At 56.6% G+C, this 15,886-nt stretch overlaps 1 protein-coding gene across 6 annotated transcripts in view; it reads left to right on the top strand.

The window, feature by feature from the left end:
* Positions 1 to 8,020: 8,020 nt before the first annotated feature.
* LOC142048265 (cell adhesion molecule 3-like) overlaps positions 8,021 to 15,886 on the top strand; it is a 34,727-nt gene continuing 26,861 nt past the window's right edge. Inside the window, exon 1 of one of the 6 annotated variants that reach the window (XM_075074982.1) lies at positions 8,021 to 8,320. In XM_075074982.1, the coding sequence (XP_074931083.1) occupies positions 8,251 to 8,320 (70 nt within the window). In that variant the 5' untranslated portion in view covers positions 8,021 to 8,250. The remainder of the gene's footprint in view (positions 8,321 to 15,886) is intronic. The other 5 variants (XM_075074978.1, XM_075074976.1, XM_075074977.1 and 2 more) reach the window with 5 other exon arrangements.

Raw genomic sequence — 15,886 nt, 5'->3', positions numbered from 1 at the left:
CTTCACCCACGGACAGGAGATGCCAGGCTGTTCTCACTCACTCATCAGTGGAAACGTAGATGTCTCCATCCTGGACTGAACTTTCTGGACCATGATTTTTGCTGTGAACTTGTCTAATCCCATTTTGAACACGCTCTGGTTTCAACCCTCAGCATCACGTGAAGGTGGATTCATAGAGAGATGCAACCGGATCACATCCATCCGTGCACCCATTTCTCACGCAGTGGAAAATGGCAAAACATTTCCCCCCTCTCTGACTACCACAGATGGCCGCCACACTCCCGTCAATTCAGCCCACCCCAAGCTGGGCGCTACCCCGTACGCTGTCCTTGACAGGGAAGCCAGCTCTAGCCTCCTTGCCTGAGCTTCTGTGCCTTCTCCAGTCAGCCGTACTGCCAGCTCCAACAGATACTGTCAGCACCATGTACAGACACCCTCTTCTGAATTCAGCTTTGCATGTATCCGAATTGAATATAATCTGCCATTTTATGCATGAGCATCATGGGACCCTCTTCAGCTTCTTGCTTTCAGCCCTAGATTTGGCTCTCCTGAATAATTTTTTTCCCTGTGAATTTGCCAGCTCACTCTTCCCAGTCTTCTCTGCATCCTCTATGAATGCACTGAACAGCATGAACACCAGCACGGGCCTCTGTGTGCTGCCACTGGCACCCACCATCACTGTGAAAATGGGCTCTGTGCTCCTCTAAACAGATGTTAATCCACGGGCCTGCCTCTTCACCGTGTGAAAAGTTAGTTTTCTTGAAGGTCACTGATGCAGGAATTGGCTCAAATCAGGCGAAACCCCATGTACAAGTGTACTAAGCGTGCATCGCCCCGGCCCGCCAGCTCGCTAACACCTCTGGAGAGCTTGGACACACTTCTGAGCTTTGACTTCCTTCTTTAAGAGCCAAACAAAACTCTTCCCCAATATACTGTATTCACTCAAGCATCTAATAAAATTATTCTACGTTGTTGTTCCTAACAATTTGAGGCTGTTCGAACACTAACTCTGGCTCCTAAATCAGTCCAGGACTCCTTTTACTTCAGGACAGAGCTGCCTGGATGTCCTCCTGAAAACTGGCCTCACAAAAGGACTTTTAACCTCTAAACGTGCATAGTGTCGGGATACAAATGAGAACAAAATTTCTCTTCAAATGGTAAAATCAGACTGGTGTCCCTGCAGAGTGAGTTTGTCCTTCAACCTCAGTTCAGCAACTTTGGGTGGTTTCCTGGCTCCTGTGACACTTGAGTCCCTGCTGCAGCTCTGCAAAGGCTCGCTCTTTGCTGTTGACCCGTGGCTGCGTGGTGGGTCCCCGGCCCCCTCAGTACCTCCGGGTCCCTCACCACGGAGCACACTCTGCCCATGCCGCTTGTCCCTTCGCTCCCCCAGCCCCACCAGCTGCTCCAGATGTCCCCACAACCTGCCACTCACCCCCCAAGCCCACGCAGTACGTCTGGGGCAGCCGAGAGCCGAGACTTTTGGCTCAAGACTTTCACGGGGCAGCTCTAAATATTCTCCATGGCAGAGCCAAGGATTTTACTCATTTAGCTGTTCCCTTTAATTGCCTTTTAACTTGCTTCCTCTTTTTATGTCATTTAAAGATATTTTCATATTCCTGCTGCCGCAGTACACTTTTTTGGCTCTTGCCCCTCACAAGGATGTTGAATTTGAGTACATTACAGTCAGTATAAAAAAAAAAAAGCGTATCTTCTATAGCGATATATTGATCCAGGTTCTGTGTATTACTCTGGAATAAATCAGAAGTTACTTCTCCCCTTGTGAGGTCTTTCACCGGTTGCTTCGTGGATTGTCATTTATGGTGTCTAAAACTCATTTTCTCCCCCAAACAGAAGCAGCTTCTCCAGCCTCAGGTTTTTGCCCAGTTGTTCAAGGCATTTCCCCGTAATAACTAAAATCTCATTTTCAGTAGCTGATTGCAGAGCTGGATCTATAAAATGTCAGTGTTTCATGGATTAAACCATTTTAACTAACAATTTATTTCACTTATTACATGCTCACGTGACTAACTAGTTCCCAGTAACAGAGGAGTTTCTGGAGCTGGTGTTACCTTTCTATAACCAAGTTTTTGAATTCTGCTCTGCATTTTGAGAGTTACCAAGGAGAAATTTCTGTTGCATTTGTCTTTTTCTATTAATTTTTATGCCAGCTTTTCAAAGAACATTTTCTTTTTGACTGGCATTTTGCATTGTTTTGTTTGCAGCTATTTAAATGCATTGTTTTGACATCATGTGCATTTATACTCAATACACCATTAATTGGGGCAAATTTCATTCCTTTGCAAAAACAAAATCACCCAGAATAAATTCCTACACTATTTGCAACATTTTCTACACCAAAGCTACACAAATCCGCCGTTCAAACTATAGGGGGATCTCAGAGAGGACTCAAAGCTCTGCTGTAGCTGTCCTACCACTGCTCGGAAAAGCAGCCTGCACAGCACACAAAGAGCAAATCGCCAGCCAGGAGTTGGAGTCGGCTCAGAGCTGTGCTGCCAGCCAGGAGCCAATAAATGTCACCAAGCCCGCACAGAGTAGATTAGAAATGGCCATTTGGATTTTGGCCATCAGCCTGTGCAGTGCAGCCACACCACCTCTCTAAATTCCTGTTGAACGTGAATGGACTGTGGGAAAAGTTCATTTGTAGTTTTAAAATCACCTGAGTGGGTTAATCTGCCTCGGGAAGTCACTCCAATGGCCAGGACCTTATTCCAAACCCCAGCTGTTCCTCTTCCAGCCACTGGATCCTGCTCCAGTTACTGCTGTCCTCCAGACTGGAAGACCTGTTAACAGAGCAGGATTTTTCACTGAGACACTTAGGAACCATGGCTAAGTAAGGCCTTAGTGCTCTTAGGAATTCAATGGTTAAAGTAGATAAAGGTTATCTGATACTCCAGTGACCTCCAGGTCCTCTCTGGTCACTGCATTTCAGAACAGCACCATCCATCATTCGTTCCTCAGCAGCTAATGCTACATTCAGCCTTATTAAAGCACCTATTTAGTTCCAGCTTAGCAAATCACCATCCCTACCCTCCGACCGTTTTGTCAGCTGCACGGCGCATCGGAGACATTTCTGCTTCTTTCTGTTTGGCTTTTTGTAGAACTGTTGAATGTAGCCTGACCACAATACAGGTCATTCCAAGACTTTGCACTTTGAATAAAGTGTGAGGTCTAGAAGTTACAGAAACAAAGGACAGTGCTGGAAAATCTGAGAATTAGTTGAATAAAGGAGGTGTTGAGGGCTTGCTGTAGCACAACAGACCGTGCAGCTCACAGAGGTCAGGCTGAACCCACCGAACAACCCTGCCACATCTGGGGTTTTGTATTCGCTCCCCACTCCTGTCTCCTCCGCTGCTCCAGGCTCGCTGCAGTCAGCCATTAATAAATCCTGCCTTGATGAAAATTGGTTCAAATGAGATAGCCCCTAAATGTACAAAACCCAAGCGCTGCGAGGAATCCCCAAGCACAACCATGGGGTCCTGGTTCCTGACACACAGCAGAGTTGTGATCTGACTCACAGCAACGTGACTCAGGAGTAACGAGCAAAGCCTTAACAGAAGCAAATCAAGGACAAGATATTTCTGTACAGAATGCTTCTGTAAAGTCAGCTTGGTTGCAGGTTAACGAGTCCAATGAAACCCTGCTCTGGCCTGGAACAAGCATTACAAATCTCTGGGCAGCATGCAAATGTAGGTGGATTGTCTGGATCTTGATCTTGATATAAAAGCAGTCACAGAAGCCAAAGAAATAGCAAAACATCTGGCCGCAAGCTCTGCTGGACAGCTCGAGCAAGCTGCTAAGTAAAGCAGTCAAATGCCCAGATGCAATCACATCCCCGCAAGACTATCTCCCCACCCAGACAGCTGCAGAGAAGTGGCAGGCTCACTTCTTTGATGAGAGAGATCAAAATGGCATGAGACTCCAGCAAAGGTGTGATAACAGCGGATGATAGCGAGGGACTCAAACCACCCACGTACAAGCACGCAGCACAGTGGGACACAGTTCAGAGGCAGAGTATCTCCACGTTCGACACACTGCTCTGTGCAATCGCTCACTCGGAGCAAGGAGAGGAGCAGGAGGAAGTAGGGAGGCCACCCTTGACTTAGTTTTAAGTGGCACACAGGAGGGAATTCATAAAGCAATAATAGCAGCTGAGATAGTGCACAATACCAGCCCCAGTGCTGTTCAATTCAGCATTGCACAGGGGAGCCAGGACCAAACAGCAGTGAGTGACACTAAACAGAAGCAAATGCTAAAAATCAGGTGAGGCTAATTAAGCAAAGCCTGAAGGGGTTTTGAAAAGCAAATCAGTAAAGGTGTAAAAACCAACAACAGGGCTGAGCATGTCAAAAAGCCATCAGGAAAACACGGGGCTGTTAGACTGCCAGAGGTTAAAGGAAGCAATTATGGTAGATGAGGACATTGCAGAGATGCTAAACGACCCTTCTTCTTCCATCTTCCATGCCTTCCCTGGAGATTTCTATGCCTTTGCAGAGCCTCCAGGGAGATACTATCCATGGCTGGGGCAACGGCAAACAGGCTAGGAAGCATGATTATTTAAAGGGAAATACGTTATCCAGCCTGTTTGATTATTTAGAAGACTTCATTCTCACTCCACCCTCCAACCCCACGTCCAGAGAGTACCCATTGGAGGGACTACAAAGGAAAGGCAGGAGCTTCTGGTCTGATCCTAAAAGTCAGGAGACAAGCGACAAAACACCAGAAAAGGGCAAATTCAGGTAATGGGAGAGGAAAATCTTCTCCAGAGCTGTGATAAGAGAGTGGTCAAACAGACTGGGATTTTTAGATTGGGGGGTGGGTGGGGCGCAGAATTATAACTGGCTTTGCTAAGGTATTTTGGAAAGTGTTCTAGCTCTACATTCCAGCTGGTGCCAGGTGGAAAGTTAACACTGGGGTGGTTTATTCTTCCTCTGTAGCATTAATATTAGCTGCGGACAGGACATGGGGCTGGAAGGTTTTCACAGATGATCAGGGCTGGCAGCTCTTAAAATGATGTCAGTGGGAGGTGAATGAGATCGGGTTGCTTCTGCCTAAGGGTGCTATACCTAAGTGGCGCAGCTGAAAAAAATGGCCCTGCTCCCGCAGCCTGTACGCCTGTACCTTGCACAGTCCTTTACACTCGGCTGAAGGATGCTGCCAGACCACTGCTGCCACATGTGGGAGGCTCTGGAGGACTCCAGTGGCCCAGTTCAGGAGAGGCACATGCTCCCAGAGAGCAAGGAGACCGAGAGGCCAACACTGCTTTGAATGTAACACCCACCTTCGCAGCCCTGCGTTGTCATCAGCAACAGGGAACCAGAAGGTTTTCGGCTGGCAGGGACTTCTGGGGGTGTCTCAGGCAAAGCGGAGCTGAGGAGCACCATGCTTCCCAGGCATGGCAGAGTGAATCTGTGCAGGGGAGCTCCAGTTCCTGGGGGTTCTGGGATGCCTTGACAGAGGCAGCTGCGTGGCATCAGCCCTCTTGGCCATTCGTTGCCATTTGTTAACGTTCGGTCCCCGGCAGCGGCAGATGATCTGGGGCTGAATCACAGGGATTTGCTGTGGCGAGCGTTGCCTCGGCACCTGCTGCACACGGAATACCTCCTCTTCCTCTGCCTCCAGCTGCCCTGCCGTTCACTGGCCATTACCCCTCAGAAGCTGTCCGCGTGACAGAGAATGTGGGTGCTGCACCCACAGAGGCAGGGGACAGACGTTGGCTGGCAGCCAGGCTCTCTGCAACACACCTGCCTTGCAGGAGACAGAGAAAGGGTTAAAAGCACTGCCTGGAGCTATGAAGCCTCCAGGCTTCAACAGGGAGAGGAGACAGGCTGGGGGGAGCAGGCTGGGGAGGCTGGGGGCTCAGGGAGGGGACGAAGGACTGCTGTCTCCTGGGACAAAGCCCTGGCACACTGTAGCCAGTGCTGCAACAGGCAGGCAGCGTGCCCTCCCAGCCTCCCTCCTCCATTGAGGGAACTGTGGCACAGCCCCGAGGGACACGACACTCCCGCACGTCCTCCTCCAGCAAAGGCATCTGAGGAGAGGCTGGGTGATCAAGAAAGGCCCTAAGAGACCTAGTGTCACCCGAGACCCTCCTCTCCAGAGGAAACTGCCCACCCCGACTGCCACGTGCAGTGCCAGGAGCCACCCACACCCTCCCAGGGCCCGACCCAGCACGGTCCCCTTCTATGAGCCATCCCACGAGACCCTCTCCAGCTTCCCTGCCCCCCCCATCTCACCCTCCCACCGGAGCCTCCCTCACACACGAGGCCACGCTCACGCCTCGGAGAGGAGCCGTGCTTGTATTCAGTCTGCTCCTAGGGGAAGACCTCATGCGAGCTGCTCTTGCATCCCCCGGCTTGCCAGAGCCATTTCCAAAGGCACTCCCTTCTCCAGCTAACGACCTGGGGAGAGCCTCCCGTGGCCTCGCTTGGCCCACACTGTCCCCAGATCTGCCCCACTGGCTGTGGCTCCGCACCCTGACCACTGACGTCATGGCTGGGGCCAGCTGCAGCTTCTCTAAGGTCGGCTAGCCGAGGGCAGTAACACAAGCATCGCCACCTTTAGGGCCACGTCCAAACACAGGATGAAAATAGGCAGAGCAGCGATCTGATCTGACCACCAGAAAGCTGTTCCTCCCACAGCCCCTTCCCACAGAAATTATGACTAACAGACATCCCTCTTGCACAGCATTTGTGCAGGAGAGCATCAGGGTGTGGAGAAGCTCAGCATAAAAGCACTCAACGAGGAGTTTATGCCAATGTGTGAAATGAATGTACACGTCTGTTTCAGACCTACTAAAGCAAAAGGGGCTCATTTCTCCTCCTCTGGCTGCAGGAGGGAGTCCGAGCTAGAAATGTTTGGGCTGGCATGAGCGAGCAGTCAGATGTTATAATCTAATGGATGATAACATGGATGGATAACAGTGGATAAAGGAGTTGCCTGGGAGATGCCATAGGACTAGCAGTCAAGGACTGGAACAAATGCAGATTTCACCCCAAATGTGATTCACCTGCAAGTCTGAGCGAGGACCGGTTGTGAGACCGGGCGTTAAGTGGGCTGCCACACAGAGAGAGAAGAAGTCTTCAATTCTGAGGACCACAGACAGGCTGAGCCACCCTGATGAGCATGGGTCACACACTGGCATTTGAGCCGTAGCCCTTCTGACCCCACGAAACACTGAGCAGACCAGCCCGCATCGGTCAAGCTGCACACTGTCGCCTCATCCCTGCTCAACAGGCCGGCCGCCGGGGTGAGAGGAAAGCCAAAGCCAGGCCTTCGGACGCAAGAGCCACAGGCCAAGCACATGGCGGCCCTGCCGGCCGCTTCCTCCAGCCCACGGCCCACGCCAGACGCTTCCTCCAGCCCACGGCCCACGCCGGCCGCCCACCGCAGACCCCAGGGCTCTGCCGCGCGCTTCCCAGGGCACACATCCCAGACCCACCCAGAGAGGTGAGGGTCCCGGCCTGGCAGGTGCCCTGCGGACACGGCAGCCCCGGGGACACCCCCGGAGGGGCTGTGCTCCCCGCGGGTGGGGCAGAGCCACGGCGACACAGCAGCTGCCCGCGGCCTGCCCCGGGCCGCCCCGCTGGGGGCAGGCGGGACGCGGTGGGCTCCCACGGGGACCGGGCCGGGCCCTTGTCCCCAGCCCCGCGGCCGAGGCTCTGGGAGGAGCCCTCTCGAGACCGGGCAAGGCTCCGAGGCGCTCCGCGGCGGGGCCGGGAGCGGGAACGGGAGCGGGAACGGGAGCGGGATCTCCCCCAGACCGAGAGCCGCTCAGGGCGGGACCCCCCTCCGCCCGGGATCGGAACCGGGGACGGCACCGTGACAAATCGCGACTGCGCTCGGACCGTGCCCGCTCGGCGCCGGGGGCGGGACGTGGGCAGCCGGGACCCTCGCCCCGCCGCCGCCGCCGCCGCCGCCGCCGCCGCCCCGCGCCCACCTGCCTCCCGCGGGGAGCCGCGCATGTGGAGCGCACCACCGCGTCTCGGGGTGCAGGGGGGGCCGGCGGCCGGAGCGGGCATGTTTACACGGGGGCCGAGGGGGGCGGCATCGGCTCGGCCCCCCCGTCACCCCCCCACCGCCGCGTCACGAATGGTCTCTTCCTCGCGCTCTATTTAATCCCCGCCGCTGCCGCACCGCCGGCTCCAGACCGGAGAGCAGCGCCGCGCCCGGTGCCGCTGCCTCCGCGCTGCGGCTCGGCTCGCCCCGGCCCCGCGGGCATCCGCCGCCACCATGCTGCCCCCCGCCCTCCTGCTGCTCCTCGCCTGCTTCGGCGCCGCACGGGGAAACCTCTCCCGCGACGGTGAGTGGCAGGACCGGGATAGCTTCCCCCCACCCCCCTGGCCATCGCTCAGCCCCCCGCGTCGGGGCGCGACCTTCCCTCCTGCGGCCGGGGGAGGGGGCGGCGGCGCGCGCGGCCGGCCCGCGCCGTTATGTGGGTCAGGCGCGGCGGGGCCCGACAGGTGCCGCCCGGCCCGCCCCGGCCCCGCCCCGGCCCGGCCCTGCCCGCGGGGTCCGCCCGCCGCTGGCCCCGGGCGGCTGCGGCTGCTGCGGCCCCGGGCGGCCGGCGGGGCTCAAGGTCACGGCGGCGCCGGTGCTGCCCGCCGTGTGTGTCCCGTTCCCCCCTCCCCGTCGCCGCGTACCGCCCGGGGCGGGGCCGGGGCGGCGGAAGGTTCCAGACAGGCCCCGGCGGGCGGCGGCGGCGGCGGAGCCCGGCCCCTCCCGGCGCTGCCCGGGAGGGGGGGGAGGCGGGGGGGTGGTGGATGGAGGCTCCCCGGTGGGGTAGCGCCCCCCGCCCACCCCCCCGGGAGGATGGCGGGGTCGGTGGTGCCCCCCGGGGGGAAAGCAGACACCCCCGTTCACGGGGGATGGAGCCCACCGGGGGGATGGCGGTGACCTCCCAGAGTGGGGAGACCCTTCCCAGGGATGGGCTGGGTCCGCGGTTCCTGCCCCGGCAGAATGGGAGCCCTCGGTGGGAGCTGCCTGGTGTGATCCCCCCTCCCTGGGGCGGTGGTCTTGGGGAAGGGGAGCTGCCGCCCAACCTGCCGGGGTCCTGCCGGTGCCTGGATGTCCGGTGCCTTCCTAGTGCCTGCCTGGACCTCGGTGGCCGCGTGTGGGAAGCGCCGGGCTCGGCTGGAGCATCAGCCGTGGAGACAAAGGGTGTTTACCCACTACACGCCAGCCACAGCGGCGGGCAGCGCGTTGCGGGGCGAGGCAGCCGGTGAGGAAGTGCCACCAAGCAAATGTCATTTTGGTACGGGCTTAGCAATAGTAGTGCCTTGTTTTCCGTAACCATTCAACTGCAGAGTCCTCACTGGATTGCCAGCACTTGTCACTTAGGGCCTGCGATTTCTGTCGGGCTGCTGGCAGCTGTCTTTGCGGTGTTGGGAGTCACTGGTTGTGATAAAATTGCTGCTCTGTGTGTTTGGATGGGGAGCGGGTCATGGGGAGACACAGCAGCCGTCTGGGGCCCGGCCTCTACCCTCGGGTCTGCACGTTGCATTTTGGGGGTGTTGCAGAGGCTGGCAGCAGGAGAGGATCCAGTCGCCACCCAAGTCCCTGCCCATGGCTCATCGGAAGCTGGGAGGTAGTTCTGGCATGAGTATGTGGCTCTGGGATCAAGGGTCCCACGGGCTGTTGTGACGGAGGGAATGTGGTACAGAGGGTAACAGGTCTGAACCCAGCAGCCCGCTGCCTGTGGCCTGGGCTGCCTGTGCTGCAGAGAAGAGCAAGCCTCCCACCTGTCTTCCCCAGCAGGTGCCTCCCTGTGGCCTGTCCCTTTGCTGAAGGAGGACGCTGACATGGGCAGAGCTGCTCTGGGGGCTGGTGTGGGTTGGTGGCTGCATTCCCATCCATGAATCCTGGGATTTATTCTGGTTATGGCTACAGTCCTCCCACAGGAGCCTGAAAGAGTCACTTGGGTGTGGGTGATGCTCAGTCCCACGGCATGGGGATGTCCTGGCTCAGCGCGTGGGTCGGAACCGGGTGGGGGGGGGAGCTGAGCAGCCTGGCGAGTGCTCACGTGAGGAGGGGTGACCGTAACCTGAAGTTGTGTGTAGTCCTAAGGCAGGACGCAGCCTGGATGATGACACTGCAAGATTTCTTCCAGGGTTGGCCTGCTGCTGTGGCCAAGCCCTGGCCATGAGCTGCCAGGCTCTCAGTTGTCCAATGCAGCAAGACAAATGGATCTCCAAAAAGCCTTTGAGAGCAGAGGAGAGGGATGGCTGGAAGATGCTTGAAAAGAAGCTGCTGGCATGTCTTCGCAGTCAGTGCCTTACCCTTGTGCCCCTCAACCATCAGCCCCCAGCGTGGCTTTCTGGCTAGGAAAGCCCCTCCATAGCACCTTCCCGGGGCAGGGATGGAGCAGCTGTCTCCTCTCCTTGAAGAAACACTCCTCCGGTGCTCTGGATTTCACAGCTACAACCATAGTGGGGCCCAGCAGAGCCCCCTGAAGCCACCTGTGCGCTGGAAGCACTGGTGCTTCACACTAGGGCTGTGTTTGTGCACTTGGCTGGTGTTGTGCTGCTGTCGGCAGATTTCTGAGTGTTTGGGCTGGATGCGTGGTTGTCCTTGCTGCGAGGATTATTCCCCCTGTGGAGTTATTCCACTCTAGAGTTGTGTAACCCTTTTGTTTGAACAGTGCTCTACTGTTGTCCCATGGGAAGCCACAGCATGCCAGAAACAGACTTCTTGGGGCTGTTTTTCCCTGTGCTCGGTAGCAACTTCAACCTGCTGTGGCACCAGCATTGTGGGCTCTGAGCAACCCTTGATGGGCAGCACAAGGAGCACCACCATCCTGTGGCAGTGAGAGGGGAGGCCGGGCAGCTTCAGTGGCCCAGCAGGGAGCTGAGCTCAGGTCTTGTATCCAGTTACCTTTCACTGTACTGGAGCTGCTCCGCTCATTGTGTGTTTTTCTTGCTGGGAGAAGCCTCAACGTTGAGGGTCTTAGAGCTGGCCCTGCTTGACCAGATATAGATGCCACAGCAGGGGAGCCGGGGCTGCTCTGTCTCCTCGTGTAGATGCTGAGGCTGGTTAGGTGGCCTGTGCCCACACCTCCCTGTCGGCCCTTAGGCACTCCTCAGCCATCTCGAGATGTCTGAAGCCAGGTGAGATGAGCTCCCTGCCTGGTGTTTGCGGAGAGGCAGGTTCAGGAGACCATCCCCTTCCTGGAGTGTGGCTTCATCTTTCTGAAGCAGGTGGAGGTGTCTGCTTGGCCAGACCCCACAGGAGGAGCTTTCTCCATCTTGGAAGTGCCCTGTAGTTCCAGCTAGTATTCTTTCTGTAAGAAGCCATCTACCTTTCCCTGCCCGTGTGGGAGTGGTGTATAGTGGTAACTGATTAGCACTGAGAGAGAAGTTTGGACTCCCACAGGGCTCTTACCAACTCTAGCCCTGGAGCAGATGATGGCTGCGGGTCCTGTAGTCCTGCTCCCTCAGGAGAAGCTCTGGGGAGACGTCAGCACTGGTCCCGAGCCAGACTGCAGGAGGCTTGTGCGACTTCCAGCCTGTAGCATCGGCCCCGGCCCGCAGCAGGGAGGCCCTGGGGAGAGAGCCCTGGTGTGCAGAAGTGGGATGGCGGAAGCCCAGTAGTTCTTTGAAGCTAATGTAATCCGATGCTGCTTGCGGCAGGGCTTTTACCCAACTAACGTGTGCAAATGCCCTGTTCTTACATGTCATTAGTGTTCGCCATATGCTACAAGTCTCTTTCTCTGCCAGCGCAAGCCCTTGACATTAGAGTGGAGGAAGCGGTGACATCCCTGATGAGGCAGTGGCGTGCAGGAATGAGAAGAGGAAGTGTGACCTATCTGCATCGCTTGATACCTGGATGGCCTGATTTTGGATGACTCTGATCAGCTGCCTGGGGGAAGTGAGCTGTTTTTGCAGCGGCGATGCAGCTGGGATCAGCATGTCAGCCGGAGGAGCGTCCCCCTGCAAGCAGCCGGGTGGAGGGAGCTGGATGGGGAGCACGAAAGCCACTGCTCAGCTGTCTGGCACAATGTGTTAGGCTCAACAGGCAATGCTGGATTTAAGACAATACATGGGATCAAGTGCTGCAGAGCTGCCCTGCCGCATACCCAGACAGTGAGGGGATGTGCTGGCACTGCTGCTGTGGGACAGGAATTTTGCCGCTGTCCCAGTAATGCCTCAGGTTTTGGCATGGCCTGCGATGCTGAGGCCAGGGCATTTGCTGTGAGCGTGGCAGCTTGGTCTACTAGCCAGAGGAGAAACCCCCAACAGACTGGGGTGTTGCTGCTGAAGGATGAGTTGAGCACCTCCCAGCCTGTGGGTACCTTTCCTTCTCTGGAAGGAAATGGAGGGAAGCACCCTACTTGCCCAGGATTCCCTGCTTGTGAGGTCTCCTGCACGCTAGACGCTGCCTCTTCTCCCTCTGCCTGATGTTCTTACCTCACCAGGGTTGTTGGAATTGCTGGAGTAAAAACTGGAGGCGTCTACATCTGGGTAGTCACCCTGGTGCTGGCACAGCCAGGCACTTAGCCAGATGGAAGAATCTGCATTAAAGCTAACATTCTTGTTTGGTTTTCACTAGGTTGGTTTTAACCTAGTTTTACCCCAATCCAGGGTGTCATGTGACCATTCAGGTCCTTGCAGGAGAGGAGCAGTGTGAGGGAGGAGGTGGTGCCAGGTGTGAACGCGTGTCTGAAGTGACTTTGCTGGTGGCTGTGCCAGTGTGGTCATCTTGGAGCTTGGACTCTGCATGCTGCTGGGCTTATTCTCCTGGGCCCCACATGTTTGCTGCTGCATTAGAGCCACTGCAGAGTACGGTCTCCTTGTGCAGATGCCTTCTGGGAAGTGCTCTACTCCCTGTGCTGCCGTTTGATGTGGTACCCCCAGTGCCCAGCCTTGTCTTCATCTGAACTGCTCTCCAGGCTCCTTTTACAGCCCAGGCAATGGCTTAACCATGCAGGTCATCTGATGCCGTGTCTGCACAGATTGAATTGCTTCCTCATTGCTTGGCTTTTCAGTGACTCCATGGGACCTTGAAGGTAATGCCAGTGCTGTAACACCCACGTAGTCAGAGGTACCTGATCCTCTGCTCAGCTTGAACCATCTGGTCCAGTTCTCTCCCCTCTGCTCTTGGCCAGGCACCTGCAACCATGAAGCAACGCAGCAGCAGAGCCTTCATCATGCAGTGATGGTGAGGTTGTAAGCAATCTCCCTGGCGCCCCGGCTCCTCAGTTCGCCTGCAAGGGCAGGTGTGGGACGAGGCTCTCCATCCTGCTCTGAAAGAGCTCCTGCTTTCACCCAGGGCTGTCTCAGTCCCTCTGCAGCTGTCGCAGCCAGCTCTGGGCTGGGCTGTGTGGTCGCTGTGGCAGCAGGAGGGCCGCGCTGGCTGCGGGGTGAAGGAGAGGAGCCAGGCAGGAGTCGGACGCAGTAATGCCATGTTGTGTTTGGGCAGCCCTGATGCCAGAAGCACTAACCCAGATGAGGCTACCTAAAACGAGCAGTCAATAACAGCACAGGGAGGCGGAGAAGCAGAGATGCACGATGAGGGCTGGGCAGGAATGTGCTTAACCATTCCAGTCACCTGCCTGGCATCGTGCTCTGCCTTCCCTGTAGTGCCAGCTGAGGGCACGGGGACTGGTGTGCACACAGGCAGGCGCTGGACGCTGCAGCTCCCACCACTCAGAGATTGTGGAGGCTCCCTGGTGTCACAGGGACATGCTGGAGGGCAGTGACGCTTGCCATGGAGCCAGACAGCAGCATCTTTCCAGGTGACCCTGGAGTTTGACTGTGGCTGTGAAGCAGCAGAGCTGCAAGCTTCCCCTTGTTGCTGCAGGGCCCAGCTTAAGGGGACCCACCCTTCCTCAGGTGATGCTCCAGGCAGCGCTCCATCTACAGATGCTCTTCCTCACCCTACTATGCTTCAGACAGCATATTTACTGGCAAACCCAATGTGGAGCATTAGCTTTTCCAGACCCCTGATTTTGCTGCTGCTTTCAGGCTATCATTTCTAAGGAAAGTGAGTTCTGACACTTCTGATCCAAGCGGCCAGCGGCACCGAGCGGCCAGCGGCACCGAGCAGCAGGCTTCCTGGGCCACCCACCACACAGACACCGCAAAGGCGTGGGCTTCGCTTTCTCAGCCTGGAGACGTGCGCAGGGCTGACTGTGCCAGCAGACGGGGCTTGCACCCTGGGGACCTGCGTTCCAGAGGTGGGGTGTGTTCGGGGGTGTCTGCGCTGGTGCTGTGCCTAGGGTAGCGACTTCTTGTGCTCCTTTCTGCTGCTGTCAGGCTTGTACTCTGCTCTCCTCCCGGTCTGACGTGCGGTGGAAGCCGTGGGGACACGGGCCCCGTGGCTCAGCGTGCTGCTGATGGCACTCCGGCCTCGGCTGCGTGCTGCAGTGCTCTGCTCTTCGCTTGTCCTTAAACACCTTCCCCCCCGAGCAGATGAACACAGTAACAGGTCAGCGTTGTGGCGTTGCCCTGGGGGCTCTGTTTTGCCTCTCCACAACTCACCAGCTTTGGTTTCTGGCTGTTTTTTGGTCTCCCTGTGATGCTGCAGACTTCATCTCCAAAAGGGGCAGACTATGCTACAACAGAGATGACCTTGGTGGGCCACAGCCAAAGCTGAGAGCGCTCCGTTCTCCCTGGGCATCCAGTGGGATATGGGGACTCCATGCTACAGCTGGATGCAAGAGAGCATCCAATGTAGTCACCTGAAAGACCAGCAGGATTGAACCTCTATTTTAATCTTTCGAAATTACTCTTCCCTCCTGTCTCTCTGGGAAGTCAGGAGGAGGTGTTAGTGTGTGGTGCTCATCGGCAGGCATGCTGGACCCTACGAGGGTAGCAGAGCTGCCAGAGTTTCCCCATTTCTTATTTCTATTATAAAAAAACCTTGTGTGTTTAATCCTTGGACAGTTGGGAGTGACAATTTCTTATGCTAGCTTAGGCAGAGCTGTGCTGCAAGTGTTTAAATGCCCACAAAGCAACAGCAATGTACGAGGGCATCTGAAGCAACCATTTCTGAGACACCTCGCTGGGCAGGCAAGAGATCCTTAAAACAGAACTGTCAAAGCAAAGAGCTCGTTCCCTTGGCAACAGTCATGTTGGAGATTGGCCTTAGGGTAGGAGCTAAAAAACATGCTCAAAAAAGTAGTTATCAGCTGTTTGCTGTCAAACTGGAGGAGGGCCCTGGGAGGGGAGGGGGTGACCCTGCCCAGCTCTGCTCGCTGCTGCCCTGGGCTGGAGGGAGGCCTGAGATGGGAGGGTCCCGGTGAGCTTGCTGCGTGTTCGCAAGGGAATTCGTCCCCTTTTGAAGGGTCCCAGGAGAGCTCTGACACTGGGGATGGCTGTCATGGTCCTTGAATGATTTGTGGTGGCCTAGGATGAGGCTTTTTTCCCCCCTCCTCTCTCTCCTGCCTCCTCCAAGGATGTGCCTGTGCTCGGCAGGCTTGTGTGCAGTGTGTGCCTGAGCTGGGGTCTCTGCTCTCCCCGGGCAGGCCGCAGCTTCGGGCTTTGGCTGGTGACTTGTGGGTCAGGGCGGTAACGGATCCTCTCGGCATGGGATTGCCGGTGGCCTTGGAAGGAGGCAATTGCTGTGCCTGGCGCCAGGATTCCCTGACGATGCCGCTGCCTTTTGCTGAGCTAATTGGCCACCAGACTGGTGTGAATGTGCAAACATGACGGAGGAGAGCCGCCAGCGGCGGCCTGCGTTTGTGCAGCTGCCAAAGCTGCAGGCAGGAGCTGCTGCTGCCATCGGAGGGGTTCCCCCACTCCCTTGTCCCCTGACCAGCCTGCTCCTATCCCAGCTCTCTGCAGGGGCTCCTCTGGCCCTGGGGCAACTGCAAGAGCAGCCAATGTCTGGGGGGAGACCGGGCTGTGTGCATCGATAGGGCAAAGAGTCC

This window comes from Phalacrocorax aristotelis, chromosome 25 (genome assembly GCF_949628215.1).
Source record: "Phalacrocorax aristotelis chromosome 25, bGulAri2.1, whole genome shotgun sequence".
Lineage (NCBI taxonomy): Eukaryota > Metazoa > Chordata > Aves > Suliformes > Phalacrocoracidae > Phalacrocorax > Phalacrocorax aristotelis.
This window is presented reverse-complemented; position numbering and strand designations above follow the sequence as displayed.